Source organism: Spea bombifrons, chromosome 4 (assembly GCF_027358695.1).
Source record: "Spea bombifrons isolate aSpeBom1 chromosome 4, aSpeBom1.2.pri, whole genome shotgun sequence".
Lineage (NCBI taxonomy): Eukaryota > Metazoa > Chordata > Amphibia > Anura > Pelobatidae > Spea > Spea bombifrons.
In genome coordinates, this window is record NC_071090.1 from 2526233 (window position 1) to 2543162 (window position 16930).

Here is a 16930-nt window from a genome sequence, read left to right on the forward strand (position 1 = left end):
TAAACTAAAGTCTGTTAACGAACATAATAAACGTTAATAAGTATCCTACAACAATACTAAATACATTGATAACACTAAACGTGCCCTGGCTGAGAGGCCTGTGCTGTCAGGATGCTGCATTTCGGGGTATTTAAGGAATCTATTACCCCCAGCCTGACCCAGAAACTGACAATAAACTACAACTCCCAGAATTCCAGTGGTTAGGGAGCGTCTGCAATTTTTACCTCTTATACAAAAAGCAGCTGCGCTGATTTATTCACTAGTTAATACCAGAGATGTCTGTGCTGGGTTTTAGGGGTTAAATTAAGAGAAACTGCCCCAGTGTGAGTGGCGTGTGATTGCTGGCAGGGCGCAGCTGGGTTTTGGGCCTGGTCTCCAGAAGCAGTTCTTTGCAGACGGTCCCTGAGGCTGGAGTCTGGAGCAATGAACTGCCATGGGGTGGACCCCCTGCTAGACCTGTAAGTGGGAGCCCAGGGGTGGGTGGTATACAAACAGAGCTGTGGGCCCTGGGGGCAGGAGGGAGAGCCAGAATCCCCACCCCCCTGGGTACAGCCCTGGGTGAGGACGGAGAAGGAGGACGGTCCTTCCTTTGTTTGTAAACAATCTCATAGAAACTGCGGAGCGCGTAGGGGCAGAACCTGTGTGCCCTGTCACGGGGTATTTGTGCAACCGAGTGGGGCATTTAAAGGAAGAATAATGGTTTTTATTTACCCTGTTTGATTTATAAAGCCGTTTTCTGCTGTTTCTATACACATTTTTGAGGCTGCACAACCCCGACTCCTTATCACGCTGCCTGTCGTAAACAATAAAATGGCTTGGTCTTAATCACCCGACCCTGACTAATAAACGTCTATAGGGGAACAGACTTCATTAGCATTGCCATAAAGCTACCTATTGTGTAATACACCCAAACAACCTCTAGATTGTAAGCTCTTTAGAGCAGGGCCCTCCTCTCCTGTTGTCTCTGTAGGTCAAATTGTTATGTTATATACTACCTGTTATGTGCTGTTTACCCATTGTACAGCGCTACGGAATTTGATGGTGCTATATAAAACAATAAATAATAATAATAAAGCGTCAGCTCAGTGTGGGGTTTGAGCCGGGAAAGTCATCCAAAATATCACATGACTGACAGCAATGGCGGCTCCAGGTCTGCAGATAAAGGGAGTTTATTGGGGAAAAATGAGATACAACCAGGCTTTTGCCCCCCCCATTACTGTATACAGCGCTGGGGGCTATATTACTGTATACAGCGCTGGGGTTATATTACTGTATACAGCGCTGGGGGTTATATTACTGTATACAGCGCTGGGGGTTATATTACTGTATACAGCACTGAGGGTTGATAATGTATACAGCGCTGGGGGTTATATTACTGTATACAGCGCTGGGTAGCTATAGGTAATCCCGTAGATGTGTAAATGCCCCCCGCTATAACATCTGTGTCCCCCCCGGGGCTGTTAATGTCTCTTTCTCCTCCTAGCTGCCTGCTTTGTATGACTAGAGATATTTCGCGGTACGAGTCGGACGTCGGGCCTCTCCCGCCAAACTTAAAAGACAAGATCATAAAACTTCTAAGCCTGCAGGGTCATATCACCGACTCCAACATCAGTCAGGTAACAGGCGTGTTTAACGTGTATGTATGTTTACCGAGAGGGTAGTGGATGCATGGGACAGCCTTCCAGAACATATTAATAATAAAGCAAAAGTCGGGATCTACGTGTGTCGGAGCTTTTTGGTCCGTCTGTATTCTTGTGACCCGGGGGCAGTAACTCTTCAGATCTCCCCCAGGTTCTGCATCCCTCGGTGAGGAAGCTTGACCTGCGCGACTGTGACGTGTCTGACAGCGCCCTGCGGGTGATATCCCGGTGCAAGCAGCTCAAAAAGATTAATTTAGGTTCCTGCAAAGGGGAAGAAAGGACGTCTATTACATCAGAAGGTGGGGCGGTCCGTTTGTCGATGGGGGGGCTACACCAAAACTCCTTCATCACGCTATTAACCCCTTTCGCGTCTCAATGCGGTGGCCGTTCTATAAAGTATAGTCAGATCTCTCGTTTCTCTTCGTATCCCAGGTATCCAAACCCTGGCTGTCTCGTGCTCTGACCTCTTGGAAGTCTCTCTAAAGCGATGCTGCAACCTGAGCGATGCCGGGGTCCTGGCTCTTGCCCTGAATTGCCCCCTTCTGCAGATCGTTAATTTAGGCGGCTGCTCGGCCATCACCGACCAATCTCTGCGGGCGCTGGGTCGCCATTGCGCCCGCCTGCACAGCGTGGACTTCTCTGCGACGCGGGTATGTGTATACCCCCCCCACAACCAGGGCCGGTCCGGGTGTTTCCACTATTGCCCCATGTTGTCCGAGACAATCCTTCTATCGGTCACCGTGTGCCGGCATCACTTGGTTAGGGTCTTGTAATGTTACCCTCTCGGTGACGTTGAGCTGATGTTCCTACAGTTATTTCCGTTGCACGTTTCATCCGTAGGTCACAGACGATGGGGTCCTTGCACTAGTGAGCGGCAGATGCTCCCAGACTTTAAAGGTATGGAGTCCCACCAGCAGTTCCTCCAACCTCCCAGATACCCAACCGTGCAGAGCATATCTACCCGGGGCAGACGCCGGTGGTTCGGAAGACAAGGACCTCGCTTAGAGTATTGGGGTGGGGGACAGTTCTGGGGACCCCGTTTCGGGAAGGATATTGACATGTTGGAGAGAGTTCAGAGGAGGGCGACTGAAATGAGGAAAGGGTTAAAAATGATCCGGAAGGACTAAACCTTCCTAATATGTCCGGCTGGAGAGGAGAGAGAGGTGGGATGGGAGAGACATTGAAATACATAAAGGACAGGAGGATCAGAGACTGAGATGGAATTTAAGGAAGTTTTACTTTACTGAGAGGGTGGTAGATAAGTGGAACAGCCTCCCAGCAGAAGTGGAAGAGGCTAATACAGTGAGGGTATTAAACATGCATGGGAAATAGGCATATGGCCAAGGACTAAGGCTGCTGAAACATGTCCTGTCCGGTAGTACCGCGTCTAACTTTATACATTGTTTCCGACGCCTTGTTGAGCGCATCCACATCATTCGAAGTGTTTTCGGTAGCCGATATCTCGTTTATCTTTATTTTTCTCTTCCGAGAAAGACGAGACGGTCTGACCTTCCAAATTATCTTCTCGTCCTTGAGCGAGTTATATGTGGCTTCTGGTGTTTCGCGTAAACATTCCGACTTGAGTTGATTCGTCTATAATTGAATTGTATTTTCTTTCGTTGCTGTGGGGCAGGAGGGGTATAAATACCATGAGATAGATTATTACTAAGGACCATCGCCGTTCGGTTTGACTCGGTCGGCCGCAGGACATCACGCCAACTCTTTTATCTGGGAACTTCTCCAAGGAGATTGGATCAAAAGAAGAAGCAACTTGGCTGGACTTTGTGCACTATTTTTTTTTTAAATGTATATATTTTGCCGTAAGTAGAGGTGTCAATAATTGATTTCCATACCAAATATTTGTCACCAACAGGAAATCCACATGGATCGCTGCGTGATGTTGACCGATGAAGCCGTGGAGGCCGTCCTCACCTGCTGTCCGCACGTATATATCCTCCTGTTCCACGGCTGCCCCCTGGTCACAGGTCCGTCACGTCTTACCACTTTTAACGCAACAAAGTGTCGGAGAAAGCAGGCAGGGTGCTGGGTTGTATAGCCGGGGGCATTCGTAGAAGGAAGAGGGAGGAGGTTCGGCCACTTTACAGATAGCTGGTCAGACCTCGCCAGAGTATTGGGGGACAGTTCCGAAGACCCCCATCTCCAAAAGGATATAATGGAGAGAGATCAGAGGAGACCGCTAAAATGGCGAGTAGTCTGCAGGATAAAAATGATAAGGAAAGACTAAAGGATGGGAAAGATCTGGACAAAAGCTGGTGGCTTTTAAAATTATCCGGGCTGGGGGCTCTTCTTGGGCAATTGGTTTTTATGAAGGGATCTGGACAGTTTCCAGATACTTGAGGATGGGTGAGGATCTAACATTTAGAAGATGTTCTACGAAACCAACCCTGTACCTTAGAAGGGGTTAATCCTTACATCTTCTACCTGTTCAAGAGGAAGTGCTTTGATGATACCCGGCACTCATATATCACAAGTATATATATATATATATATATATAGAGAGAGAGAGAGAGAGGCCATAATCTAAAACTAGAGAATCAGAGGCTTAGATGGAATGAAGCTTTGACTTTATGAAGAGGGTGGGAGACCAGCCACCCAGCAGTGGTGGTATTCATATAACAGGAGATAGATAAAGCAATGGTTTAATGTAGACCCTTTACATTTAAATGCCATTATATGCAATGAGATAACACATTTTGCAGAATACCCCCCATATGCATTTGCCCCTTTCCCAGGAGATGAGTTCGGCCGGACGTATCTACTCTCCCCCTGTCGGTGCCAGCACTGGTTCGGGGGACGCTGCGGGCGAAGGTCTGCATGCGCGGCAAAACTTCCCATTGGTGTCAAAGGGGGTGCTTTGACAATCAGTGGCAACAAATGTTGGACCTCAGAGGAGGAGGACAGCTGCTGCAGCAGGGCTGCAACTTCTGAAGACCGCATATTAGAGTACTCACAGGGGATTGGGGGGTCTCGGGGGCATTAGACTGTCCCTTTAATGATGTACCTTACAGCGTGAGATTTTACACATAGGTGGTTATTTGTTGACATTTTCTGGGTTTGCATTGGAAAGAGCCAGGCTGTCTCCCACTAACGCAGCCTCTCGGGCGTTCTCCGCGACGCTCTGTTATTATGTCTCTAACGAATATTTTCACGTGGGAATCAAGGTCAAGAAGAGAGTATTTTAGCCTGAGAACCCCCCCCCCCCAAATAATAAACATTCTTTCTTTCCTGAACAACCATGATAAATATATCTTTAGCGGTTTAACCAAAATCTGCTAATTTGAAAATGTTCCACCTGGTTAAGATGCAAAGGGTCTAATGGAGATCTAGTGGATTCAAGCATATATATATATATATATTACCATTCAAGAGTTTGGGGTCACTTAGAAATTTCCTTGTTTTTGAAAGAAAAGGCACATTTTTCTCCAGTAAAAGAACATGAAAAGGATCAGAAATCCAGCGCAGACGGGGTTAATGTTAAATGATTATTGTAGCTGGAAACCGCTGATTTTTTATGGAATCTCTTCATAGACGTACAGAGGCCCTTTATCACTCCCATCACTCCTGTGTTCCAATGGCCCTTTATCACTCCCATCACTCCTGTGTTCCAATGGCCCTTTATCACTCCCATCACTCCTGTGTTCCAATGGCCCTTTATCACTCCCATCACTCCTGTGTTCCAATGGCCCTTTATCACTCCCATCACTCCTGTGTCCCAATGGCCCTTTATCACTCCCATCACTCCTGTGTTCCAATGGCCCTTTATCACTCCCATCACTCCTGTGTCCCAATGGCCCTTTATCACTCCCATCACTCCTGTGTTCCAATGGCTCTTTATCACTCCCATCACTCCTGTGTTCCAATGGCACGTTGTGTTTGCTGATCCAAGTTGAAGGCTAATTGAGCATCAGAAAATCCTTTTACAATTATGTTCCAGCCAGAAATTTCCTAGTTTTCCATGAAAGCAGCTGAGTGACCCCAAACCTTTTTTAACGTCCGTATATATATATATATATATATAATGTGTGCGCGTGTATTATGTGTATGTATTGGAGCAGCCCTCTTAACCAGCAGTTCTTCTGAAAGGTTTAATAGCCTCGGTTTCCTTTTGAAAATAAGAGAAACGGATATAACTCGAGCATCCTGAGGGGAAACGGAGTCTTTGGTACCTTTTAAAGGACCGGCCTAGAACCAGATGTAAAGTTACATAAACTTTTAGCACCTCAGAGGAAATCCATTCCATCTGAAGAAGAGATCTCTGAGGTCTTCAAAGGTTATGTAACTTTACATCTGTTGCTATGTTGACCTATTAAAAGCCACGGCTCTTTTTTTCCTGTTGTAAATAGCGCCACCTGCTGTCTAATGTATGAAGTTCATTTTACATTGTTTAACACATAGAAACCTGCAGGCAGATCGGCCCCATCCGGCCCCCGTCTAGTCATCCGTTTCTCCTGCTGTAAAGACTCAAACCTTAATCAGTCGTTGGTCTCGTCTTAGATTCAGGAGTCGTATGTCTATCCCATGCATGTTTAATCCCCTCACTGTATTACCCTCTACCACTTCTGCTGGGAGGCTGTTCCACTAATCTCATGTAAAACTCCCTTCCATTCCATCTAAGCCTCTGACCGTTTAGTTTCAAGTTACGGCCTCTTGTTCTGACGTTTCTCCTCGTTACTCGGTTCTTCTCACTCGAGTGTCTCTTCTCCAGATCGCTCACGAGAAGCCTTGGAGCAGTTGGTTGGACCAAACCAAATAAAGCAAGTTACCTGGACAGTTTACTAATCTTCCGATTCCTCCTTTTATTGTTATATTGGTTCGATCCGGTGTCACTGAGAATAATAACAACCGCTTATATGTTATGTAAAGTAAAATGCAATAGAATTTTGGGTCCATTTTTGGAATATTTCACTTCTGTGTCAAAATAAATTAAAAATGTGGACTATATAAACTGCTTTGTGCTGTAGAATATGGACTAGCCTTATTGGCAATAAATTCACGTTTCAGTTATTATAAAGGTGGCTTCTTAGTGTGAATATTTCTGCTGGAATGGTGTGGCTGAGGGTGCTGGGATTGGAGAGCCGGAGATGTCATGAAAGATTTTTATTAGTATCTATAAAGCCACAAAGACACAACTGCAGCCATCTTTGTTCAATTGAACTCCCTCCGCCGGGGGGGGTGGGGTCGTTCAGGGTTCGTATCTCCATACGGCAGTAGAGGTCAGTCCGTAGTTTTCTTGCCGGGCCGTCTCGGGTAGGTCATACTGGGCCAGTTTGCGCAACTGTTTTTGGATGGGGTGACCCACAAAATGAGGTCTCCCCGGGTCCCCGATGAGAACTTGAGTCCCGTGCTTGTCGATGCAGCGTCTCAGCCACCGGTGGAGGAGATCCGCCAGCGGCTCGTCGTAAAACATGTCGCCCAGGACAATGAGGGTCCAGTTTTCTGCCTCCCGCTCCATAATACTTTCTCCGCTGAAGGCCAGAGGCGTCACGTGGTTCAGCTCACAGTTAAGGCTGAAAGCCGCTCCGGCAACTGGACGATACGTAATAATCAGAATATATATAATAACTATAATATATTAATTTTAAATTAATTTAGAATATTATAATAATAAAATAAATAATAAATTATATTATAATTATGTCAAATATTACCCTAAAATATTTTAAAATATGTAAAAAATACTAAAATCCCTAAACAATGAGGTCACGATAACAAATTTTATTTATTTTTTTGAAGGGAAACCATAAAGTGTATGAATTAATGTGATATTGTGGTCTTGCTCAACCTAGAAAGCTTAGATATGACTGATGAACAGAACGTATAACCACTTTTAAAGGGACACTCCAGCCATCATATGCACTGTAATGCCCCTCTCTATAGCTTGATGACATCATCTTAAAGTAAAAATCAGCATGATGCAACAGGAAGGGAAGCCAGGGGGTAAAAAAAACCTTTTAAGCCGGACTAACCTTTACATTGAGAAACAGAACCATTACACATATAACTGTTTAATTCTATATATATTTTAACTAAATTGAGATACCCCCCCTGGAATTTGGGTCCTACTGAAGCTCTCAATACTCTCAGGCAAATAAAAGAAACTGGCTGAGGACTAAGACCTAATTTACAGTGCAGATAACGTAAATATAAGGATTATTAACGGAGCCTGTGAAGTCCAACTGACGTTATTAGATAAAAACCCAAATCTTTTCGGTGGCTGAACAGTCATGCAATGCCTTTGGTACTGAACTGGTTAACGAGCACCGATAGAGAGAAATTTGCCATCTCGTAACGGACGTTATTCGATATATATGTGTAAGGATGTCCAAAATCATCAAAAATATCAAAATATCCCATTCTTAAAAATAAATAAATAAATAATAATAATAATAAAAAAATATATATATATATAAAAATAGACAAAACCCAAATCTTGGCTGAGCAGTCATGTAATAATGCCTTTGGTACTGAACTGGTTAACGAGCACAGATAGAAAGAAATTTGCCGTCTCGTACGCTTTATAACGTACCGGATCATACAGGTTTTTGCTGGTTCTTAACGCAGGGTGCAATAAATTCATTTTCCGCACCCTCTGTGGGTAAAAAGTTAGAACAACCCCCCCACACACACACACAAACACACACACTTAGAATGGAAAACAAACAGGTTTAGTTGGCAGCGGCTGCGTTCCGAGATGTCGGCCGGCGGCTTGGGGGTCGAGCTGCAATGCTCCGTCTGCCTGAGCGTTTACACGGACCCGGTTACCCTGAGCTGCGGCCATAACTTCTGCCTGCTCTGTATCAGCGAGCACTGGGACAATCAGAAGCACCGGGAATACTCCTGCCCCGAATGCAGAGAGAGGTTCAAGAGGAGACCCGAGCTCCGACGAAACCTGAGGCTCTGCAGCATAGCGGAGCACTTTGTATCCGCATCGCCACGGCAACCGGACAACGCAATCCTCTGCGCTTACTGTAAGTCGCCCGTACCGGCCGTAAAAACGATCCCGCCGGCCGATACCCAGCCCAGGGTAAGGAGCAGATCGGTCGATCAGGTCCCCGCTAAACCGGGGAGCGGAAAATGCTCCGTCCACAAGGAGCTGGTAGAGTATTCCTGCTCCAGGTACGCCGCCTGCAGCTGCGTCTACTGCCGGCTGGACAGAGAGCAGAAGTGACGCCAGAACGCGGTCCTCAACGAGGAAAGAGAGCAAGACCGTGTGAAAAACGATTAAAAAGGAGAGGAGAAAAGGGAAGGAAAAGATGAGGAGCGGGGAAATGGGACGGACAAAGGAAGCTGCGGAGAAGACAATCCTGGAGAAGGTGAGGACCGTCATCTAATAAACTGGGAGAAGGAGCAGCGAGGAGCAGCGAGGAGCAGCATGGATCTACTAATCTACTATGTACCCTGTGGAGACCGGACATTCCGGGGATGGAGATAATGAGGTCATCGGCTGGGTCCGTGACCACTCAAGGTTTATTCTTAATGACCTGACACGTGAATTTGTTTTGGACGTGGAGCCGGATGGCTGATTCGCTCCGGATCATTGGGTTTGTGCGGAGTGGAATAGAAATCCTTGCCAGGGGAAACAAAGTACCTCGGGGGGGGGGGCTTTGAGGGGTAGAAAGAGGGTCTATATTTAAAGCTATAGCATTGACCAAAGTGGATCAGTGGTTAACAGCCCTCGAAAGGGTAACTACGACATCTTGTTACAATAATTACAATTAATAAAGCTTCCTGTTTTGAAGATGATTCGTTTAAAAGCTGAGATCTGTGGCAGCCTGTGGCAAATCCAGCACTAACTAATCAACTTCTTATCTGCCTGAATCAGCAATCACCAACTTAACAACAAGGTAGAGGTAATGGGGAGGAATAATCATGCTGCTCCCATGGTGTATATAGATATAATGTATATATAATGTATATATATGTATAATATGGTAAAATAAAGGTCATTAATCATTCGTGAATCAAGATGTCTCTCGTTAGATGGTTTTATTTAAAGGGACACTCCGTACGATAGCAGAGTGACCCCCTTAAAGTGTATGGAGGGATTCAGTAGACCTCCCCCCCCCGCATACATTTGCCCCGTTTCCCTGCCCCCAGGTCCTGGGCTCGCAGGAGATGTTTTCTATCTCAGTGAGATTTGGAACTGCAGCTTCTCCTAAAGGCAAGTGGGGCGATTACACGTAATGATTGGTGGATTGCAGTAATCTCATTTAAAAAAAAAAAAAGAACTGTACCTGGATCGATGTCATTGGCTAGAACGTAAGAGGCTCCGCCCATTCCAGCAGCAATAGCGGCCGCTCCACAGCCGCTCCCGAGATCTAGAACGCGTCGGCTCCGGACAATGTCTGGATTATCCAAAATGTACCTGAGACAAATGAGACGTAACGGTTTCCAGATCATAATTTGGGGTTAAACAATACGTCATGCTGTGAAAACGCTATCTGATTGGTTATTGCTTTATGCGGCACCATCATATTCCGTATATTTACTAAAATCCATCACTTTTTCCCGTCTCAGCCCCTGGACCCCTGAACATCCCAAGCTGACAGGTAACCCCATTACCGCATTAACCTGATAGATGTTATTCCGCGGGAGGACCCTAGAGGGCGCTAAAGTAAGTCAGTTCTGCGGTCTTACCTGGCTAGTGCCTGGCCCCCGGGCCAGTAGATGGCCCAGTAAGGTTCTCCATAAGGCCAGAGCTCGGGCCTGACGTGCCAGTACCGGCAGCGGGGAGTGAGCAGGCGCAGGCGGATCTCCGGGGTCAGGTGCTCGCTCACCGCCTCGGTGTTGTGCAGTATGAAGTCCCGCAGGCAGGTGGCGCTGCTGCGCATGCGGGCGGCGGAGGGAGCGGGCCGACCGGTGACTGACCGCAGCAGGTTCCGGCAGAGAGACAGCATGTCGCCGGGACTAACCCTCACACTGTGCGACGCAACAGGAAGTCCTTCCGCCGGCTGCCCCAGCTCGCACTATTTGTTCCTGGCAAGTTTCTATCACTACTTAAAGTGAACTGCAACTCCCATCAGCTCAGCCAGATGGGCCCAGAAGTGCAAAACAGCTGGAGTGACAGAAATAAAGAAATCATTAGTTTGATTATTGTAAAAATGCAATAACATTAACACCCCCATTATAAATCCCTCTTTCCACCTCTGATACCCCCTCTTTTCTTTTGCTGGGTATGAGGGTATCACAGGGTTCTACAGCTATAAAAGCCCTAATAATGTGACTCTGGAGCTGCAGCTTCTCCCTAAGGTAACTCATACATTGTGTGCCATTTTCAACGAGGTATTCTCAACTGACCTACCGGCCGTTGGACTCCCGTGTCTCACCTTCCTGGAGACTTAAGCTTCTGTCCTTCAACTTCCTTATGTTGTTTTTTGACCAAGTTATTTCCTGATGAAATCATCAGAATGAGGAATCAGCAGCTATAGAAATAAAACATACCTCCTCGATATTGTAAGCTTGCGAGCCGGGCTCTCTCCACCGAATGTGTGGGTTTGTCTTACTCTGTCAATTCTCGTCTTGTCAGACCCCTTAAATATATGTATTGTATTAAGCGTATTGTATTAAGCGCTGAGTAGATCGTTGGCGCTATAAAAATAATATATACTAATAATAATTATCCATTGTGGAGATGCTCGTGTAGTTCTGTATTTTGGCCACTAGATGTCGCTACAGCTCTGCACATGGTATATTCGGACGCTAATTCTTTCCTCGCATTCCGGAGGACTTCTCTATAGTCTTTGTTATGGGAGAGGATTACGTGACGGACACTTTCCCAGCATGCCCTGCACTACAGACTGTTTGCTTTGGTATGAATGGCCACTTAAAGGGACCCTCCAGCCATTTTATACAGAGGATAGCTGCGTCGTCCCTTTATATGTTCGTCTCACATGCCCCCTGAAAACGCACGGAGGAGTTGTGAAGAATCCAGTTGCCCTTTTGCTTGCCCCTCAGCTCCGTTACCGCCAGTGAGCTCTAGTACTGGCACTGCGAACGCTGCAGGCAGGGGTCTGTTGCGCATGCCCATTGATTCCAATGAGAGTGCTTTCCTGACACTGATTGGCTGCTTCATTCTTAGCATAAGAGGCTCGGGGTGACCACACCTTACCTTTCTCTGGGGAGGGAAAACTAACGAAATGTACTCCGCAGTGTATATTTCACTCTCGTTAGACCAGATAAATCTACGTTGCCCTTTAAATCTTTTTAACACACCTATCGGTGTGATGTCACTGCTCAATTCTGTGGCATTATGATGTCACGCCTTGGGTTTACCCATCCAAAGCTGATGTCTAAGTCAGGACTTTGTTGATCAGATCAGGCCTGATGCCAGCTGGGTCACTTTACCCGCTGTGGACTTCAATACCAATCCACCCCCTCCACTGACTACAATTCCCATAATGCATAGCAACCCAAATCTCTCCCAGGAGACGTGCCCATCTACTCTAAGTACAGATAGCAGAATGAGGTCAAACGGCTTAAGAAGCAATAAAAGGATTTGCTGAAATGATAAGATGGCATGGAATCCTCGTACACGAAACGCGGCCGCGCATGCACAGAGCACAACAACACACACTTCAGATAACAAAGCCACGAGCCGGCATCCAAAATACCGCAAATTCCACCCCAGGGCAAGACACGCGCTGGCCACGTGGGCAGACGTTAAAGTATTTTGGTATTCACCCCGAGGCATTACTAGTTGCCCCTGGCCCTAACCCATTAATGGTGAACTTCAAGGGTTAAATGTATCGGCGCTATTAAAAAAAAATGGTGAACGATCCCAGGGAGGTGGCGCGCATGACATCATAACGCCATAAGGGAGCTCATCTCCTGCCCAGCAACTGGCTGGGGAGTGGGGTAAAGGGGCAAATATATATAGGGGGCTTCTGCAGATTGTAAGGGGGCATCATGAAAATTTAAAGGGACCACCGAACTGTTATATCCATTAAAGTGCACATTTTGGCATCTCCAAGTAAGAAGTGATGTCATCGCTGACAATGTTATGTCACAGCTACATTTAGCTTGGAGGGAGTGGGGCGGAATACTGGCTGCAGACAGTGGCCCCTGGTGGGGATGTCCCAGGGGGGTGGTATGAGAAAGGCCCTACTATGAAGCCCCCTGTACTATAGGGGTCACAGGGTCATATTATGGTGGCCAGATGGTGCTTTTAGCGAGCCCCGCTTATCAATAATGCATATTTCTGCAGTGATGATGTCATCCTCCATGCGCGATAAAACGTATATGTATAATATATAATCAGATATACCATACGCAGCAGGCCGGACTGGGACTTTAAGGCCGGCAGCCGCCTGATGATGTAAGCGAAGCAGACGGCGGCACCAGGAACGGTTGGGGGGGGCGGCTGGCGTTTGCCTGATAACCATCTAAATAATAACAAAACTAATATTATTATTATTATTATTATTATTACAGAATATAAAGAAACCTCGACATTTTTAAAATGTTTTTATTTAGGTTTGTGAATCTGTAGGGCGAGGATGATGGGAGTTGTAGCCCCGGGGTCAATCTCGTGACTGACAGACAATGATTTGACGCGCGTTCACAGGGAAACCGTGCGCGCGGAGATTCAGCGTCCGCGCGGCCTGCCAGAGGCGGGGTCAGGGTGCATGCGGGGCCGCGGAAGGTGGGGTTATAGCATCCGCGCGCCCGAAGTAGGGGGGTTATTGAGGGATCTGTCGTCACATATGGGTGGGATAATACTGCTGTCGCATACGCGGAGGGCGGTCCCAAGCTATAGGCTCGTCCTCTTTGGGCTGGGTTATGCGGCTCCTGTGACCGCGGAGGGCGGGATTAGGCGGCACTCCCGGCTGCAGTGGGCGGTGTCAGGGTGTACGCGCGGCCGCGGTGTGTGGTGCTTGCGCTTTCTGCTCACTTCAGGTGATCCCGAGGCCGGTATGGAGACCCCGCGGGGCCGCTGCTCCTTTTGCTGACCGTCTCCCGGGTGTCCGTCCGGCTGCCGCCAGGATGAGCTGTTCCCCCGCCTCTGGCTCGGCGCCTCCGCCGTGCCGCCTGGCCCATTACTTCGTGGTCTGCGGGACGGACGCGGATAGCGGGCTGGAGCCTGACGAGCTGGCCGGTGAGAGAAGGGAGAGCCCTGGGGAGGATGCATCTTCTAACCGGGGGGGGCTGCTGTTGTACTGTGTGGGCCCCTGGGGTATATGGGGCAGCAGGGGTGATAGGGGGTCATGTTACTGGGGTTATTGGGGTGCAGTGATAGGGGCTGGGGGGGGTCATGTCGCTTGGGGTATTGGGGTGCTGTTACCAGGGTTCATGTTGCTGTGGGTATTGGGGCATATGGGTAACAGGGGTCTGTTACTGGGGGTATTGGGCTGCTCTGAAAATAGGGGCTATTGGAGTCCTGTCAGTGGGGGGTACTGGGGTCCTGTCAGTGGGGGGGTACTGGGGTCCTGTTAGTGGGGGGTATTGGTTTGTTTTGCTGGAATGCTGCATGTATCCCGGGGTTCTGCCCCGGCAGGGGTATTAGGTTATGGAGCTGCGCTGGCGTTTGAGTGGTTTGGGGTGTCGGGGATTTGCCCCTCCGCTGGCGTTGGGGTTCAGTCTGTTGTATCTCTATGATGAATCATGTGTGCGCACACGCGTGTAACTTCACATGTTACCATCATGCATTCCGCTAGTAGAGGAATAAAGTCATCGGCCGCCGTTAGACTAACACGGAATCATCCAAAATACGTGAGAAAACCCGGGAATAATTTAAATATAACGGGATCGTCGCCGTGGAGACCGAGGGTTAAAATATTTTTTTTATTTTAATTTCTCAAAAATAACAAAGAATATGGAAAAAATTTGTATTTGTTAAATTGATTAATTCCACCGGTAACGTAATATTTAGATCCTTAAAGTACCCGAGTGTCCTTAATCCGACAGGAATGACCGTCGCCTTTTAGGCAGTTCGTATGGTTTTATGTCCTGTCCCGCTGTATTAGCCTCTACCGCTTCTGCTGGGAGGCTGTTCCATTTATCCCTGCTGTGTGATGTGCTGTTTCTGTTTTATGGACCCATTGTACAACGCTGCGGAGTATGGTGGTGCTATATGAATACATAAAGAACTGTGTACTCTTCTGCTCGGATTCGCAGCCTCTGTGGTGTTGAAACAGTTAAGCGAATATATGTTGTTAACCCCGTGTTGACTAATACATTAAAGCCCCTGGTTTAAAGAAGAGACCTTAGTGCCTCTTCTGCAAAGGCTGATGTATCCAGGATTAAGGCAGGCAATGGGTTAAATTAGTGGTTTTCTATCAGATCGGCCCCATTCGGCCCCCGTCTAGTCGTTTCTCAAACCTTAATCAGTCGTTGGTCTCGTCTTAGATTCAGGAGCCGTATGTCTATCCCGTGCATGTTTAATACCCGTACTGTATTACCCTCTACCACTTCTGCTGGGAGGCTGTTCCACATATCTACCACTCAGTAAAAGAGCCACAGTCTCCTGCATTTAATAGGATGAGTCTCAGCATCTGTTAGCGGTCCGGTGTGAATGGATTGACACAGTCGTATGAATGGCCCCCCGAACCTGTTAATTGTGAATAAAAGGCAATTAGCGCAGCTGTGTAATTTATGTTAAATAAGTCAGAGGTCTTTGTGGTGGGAGTGGTGGGAGTGATGCTCCTGAGCGCTGTGGGAGTGATGAGAGTGGTGGGAGTGATGCTCCTGAGCGCTGTGGGAGTGATGAGGGTGGTGGGAGTGATGCTCCTGAGCGCTGTGGGAGTGGTGAGGGTGGTGGGAGTGATGCTCCTGAGCGCTGTGGGAGTGATGAGAGTGGTGGGAGTGATGCTCCTGAGCGCTGTGGGAGTGATGAGAGTGGTGGGAGTGATGCTCTTGAGCGCTGTGGGAGTGATGAGGGTGGTGGGAGTGATGCTCCTGAGCGCTGTGTGTTTGAGGCTTGTGTTGTTAAGCGTTTATTTCCAGCTGCCAGCGAAGAGAGCTTTCCCTGCAGCGATATCAGACCGCCGTCTGCGTGGAATTATTGGAATGTGTGCCTGGAACAGCGTGCGAAAAAGCAAGGCAGCCGTACTGATGAGAGGGAATGGATGGACGTTTTAGTTTACTAATAGGGTGATAGATAAGTGGAGCAGCCTCCCAGCAGAAGTGGTAGAGGGTAATACAGTGAGGGTATTAAACATGCATAGGATAGACATACGGCTCCTGAATCTAAGACAGGACTGACGACTGATGTCTCTAGGCGTCGGAAGACGATGCAGCGGGGTCCGTGTTTGGGGGGGGGGGCGCATACGCAGTCACCGGGCGAGCATCATACGTTCATCGAGCCGCAGCCTGCTGAGTCCTTGCTTCTGGCCGTCGTGTCCTTGGAATGAGGGGCTGTTTTGTTTGTGGTTCTCATCTCCCCGGTTGAAGACTGTCTGGTGGGGGGGGCACGGTGCGGTACTAAAGACGTTTAAAAAAAACTGAGGAAACACAAATGTTAATGATAAACGCAAAAAACAAAGCGAATATGTTTAATAATTATATATATAATATGTATAATGATGATATTGGGTATAATTATATAACAGGTGTAATAAGTATATAGGATATAATAATTATACATAATATGGGGTATAATTATATATAATAATCCTATAATATATATATTGTGTATATAATGTAAATATCGGGTATAATAGTTATAATTATATATAATATTGTGTAATGTAATATAATTCTATATTATGCGTAGTAATAATAATTAGCGGGATAATTCCTCATGATAGGAGGGTCGGCTTTTTTTTTTTTACTAATTTCCCTGGAATTTTACTCCGTTTTCCTGCATAACTCGCATTCCGTTTTCAGCCAGGCACTGAGGAGTTAATGGATCTGCGTTGGGTGTTGCTCGCCCCGTTTAGGAGACCCGTGGCGCTTTCTTCCCGGCCCGCTTGATCAGAGGTTTAATTCTAGAGTCCTGCACCGGTTAAAGCGCACGTTTAGAGATTGCAAAACGCGAGGAGCAGCCGATTGGGTATAACCCCCGCCGCTGGCTGGCGCTTCTCTGCCAGTACTGATGTAGCGGTGCCTGGAAAGCAGGCAAAACAGATTTTCATAGCAAAAATATTTAAACTTCAGGGAAAATGCAATAATGGTTAGTTAGCAGTTGTAGTTTTTGGGTGACTCGTGGCTTTTTTTTTCCAGGGGCACCAAAACCTATAAGCTGCCAGCAGATCAGCCCGTCGTATGCCTATCCGGGTCTTATTGTGTTAGCCTCTACCACCTCCACTGGGAGTCTTTTCCTTTTATCTACT

The 16930-nt window shown here is 47.2% G+C and overlaps 4 protein-coding genes across 5 annotated transcripts in view; 3 read left to right on the top strand and 1 right to left on the bottom strand.

Moving 5' to 3' along the window:
* The first annotated feature begins 320 nt into the window (after nt 1–320).
* AMN1 (antagonist of mitotic exit network 1 homolog) lies at nt 321–6672 on the top strand. Its single transcript, XM_053465298.1, has 7 exons — nt 321–458; nt 1484–1616; nt 1792–1939; nt 2073–2290; nt 2481–2537; nt 3514–3625; nt 6367–6672. Exons 1-7 carry the CDS (start codon nt 424–426, stop codon nt 6438–6440), a joined length of 777 nt encoding a protein of 258 aa, XP_053321273.1. The 5' UTR covers nt 321–423; the 3' UTR covers nt 6441–6672.
* Nucleotides 6634–10577, bottom strand: ETFBKMT (electron transfer flavoprotein subunit beta lysine methyltransferase). Its single transcript, XM_053465299.1, has 3 exons — nt 10299–10577; nt 9896–10026; nt 6634–7187 (listed from the first exon to the last, which is right to left on the bottom strand). The coding sequence occupies exons 1-3, from the start codon at nt 10556–10558 to the stop codon at nt 6844–6846; spliced, it is 735 nt and encodes a 244-aa protein (XP_053321274.1). The 5' UTR covers nt 10559–10577; the 3' UTR covers nt 6634–6843.
* On the top strand, nt 8319–8879 carry LOC128492666 (E3 ubiquitin/ISG15 ligase TRIM25-like). Its single transcript, XM_053465304.1, has one exon. It carries the CDS (start codon nt 8353–8355, stop codon nt 8827–8829), a length of 477 nt encoding a protein of 158 aa, XP_053321279.1. The 5' UTR covers nt 8319–8352; the 3' UTR covers nt 8830–8879.
* A 2995-nt stretch (nt 10578–13572) lies between the features above and the next one.
* The window catches only part of DENND5B (DENN domain containing 5B), a 31759-nt gene continuing 28401 nt past the window's right edge, over nt 13573–16930 (top strand). For both annotated transcript variants that reach the window (XM_053465269.1, XM_053465268.1), the window contains exon 1: nt 13573–13755. In XM_053465269.1, the coding sequence (XP_053321244.1) occupies nt 13644–13755 (112 nt within the window). In that variant the 5' untranslated portion in view covers nt 13573–13643. The remainder of the gene's footprint in view (nt 13756–16930) is intronic.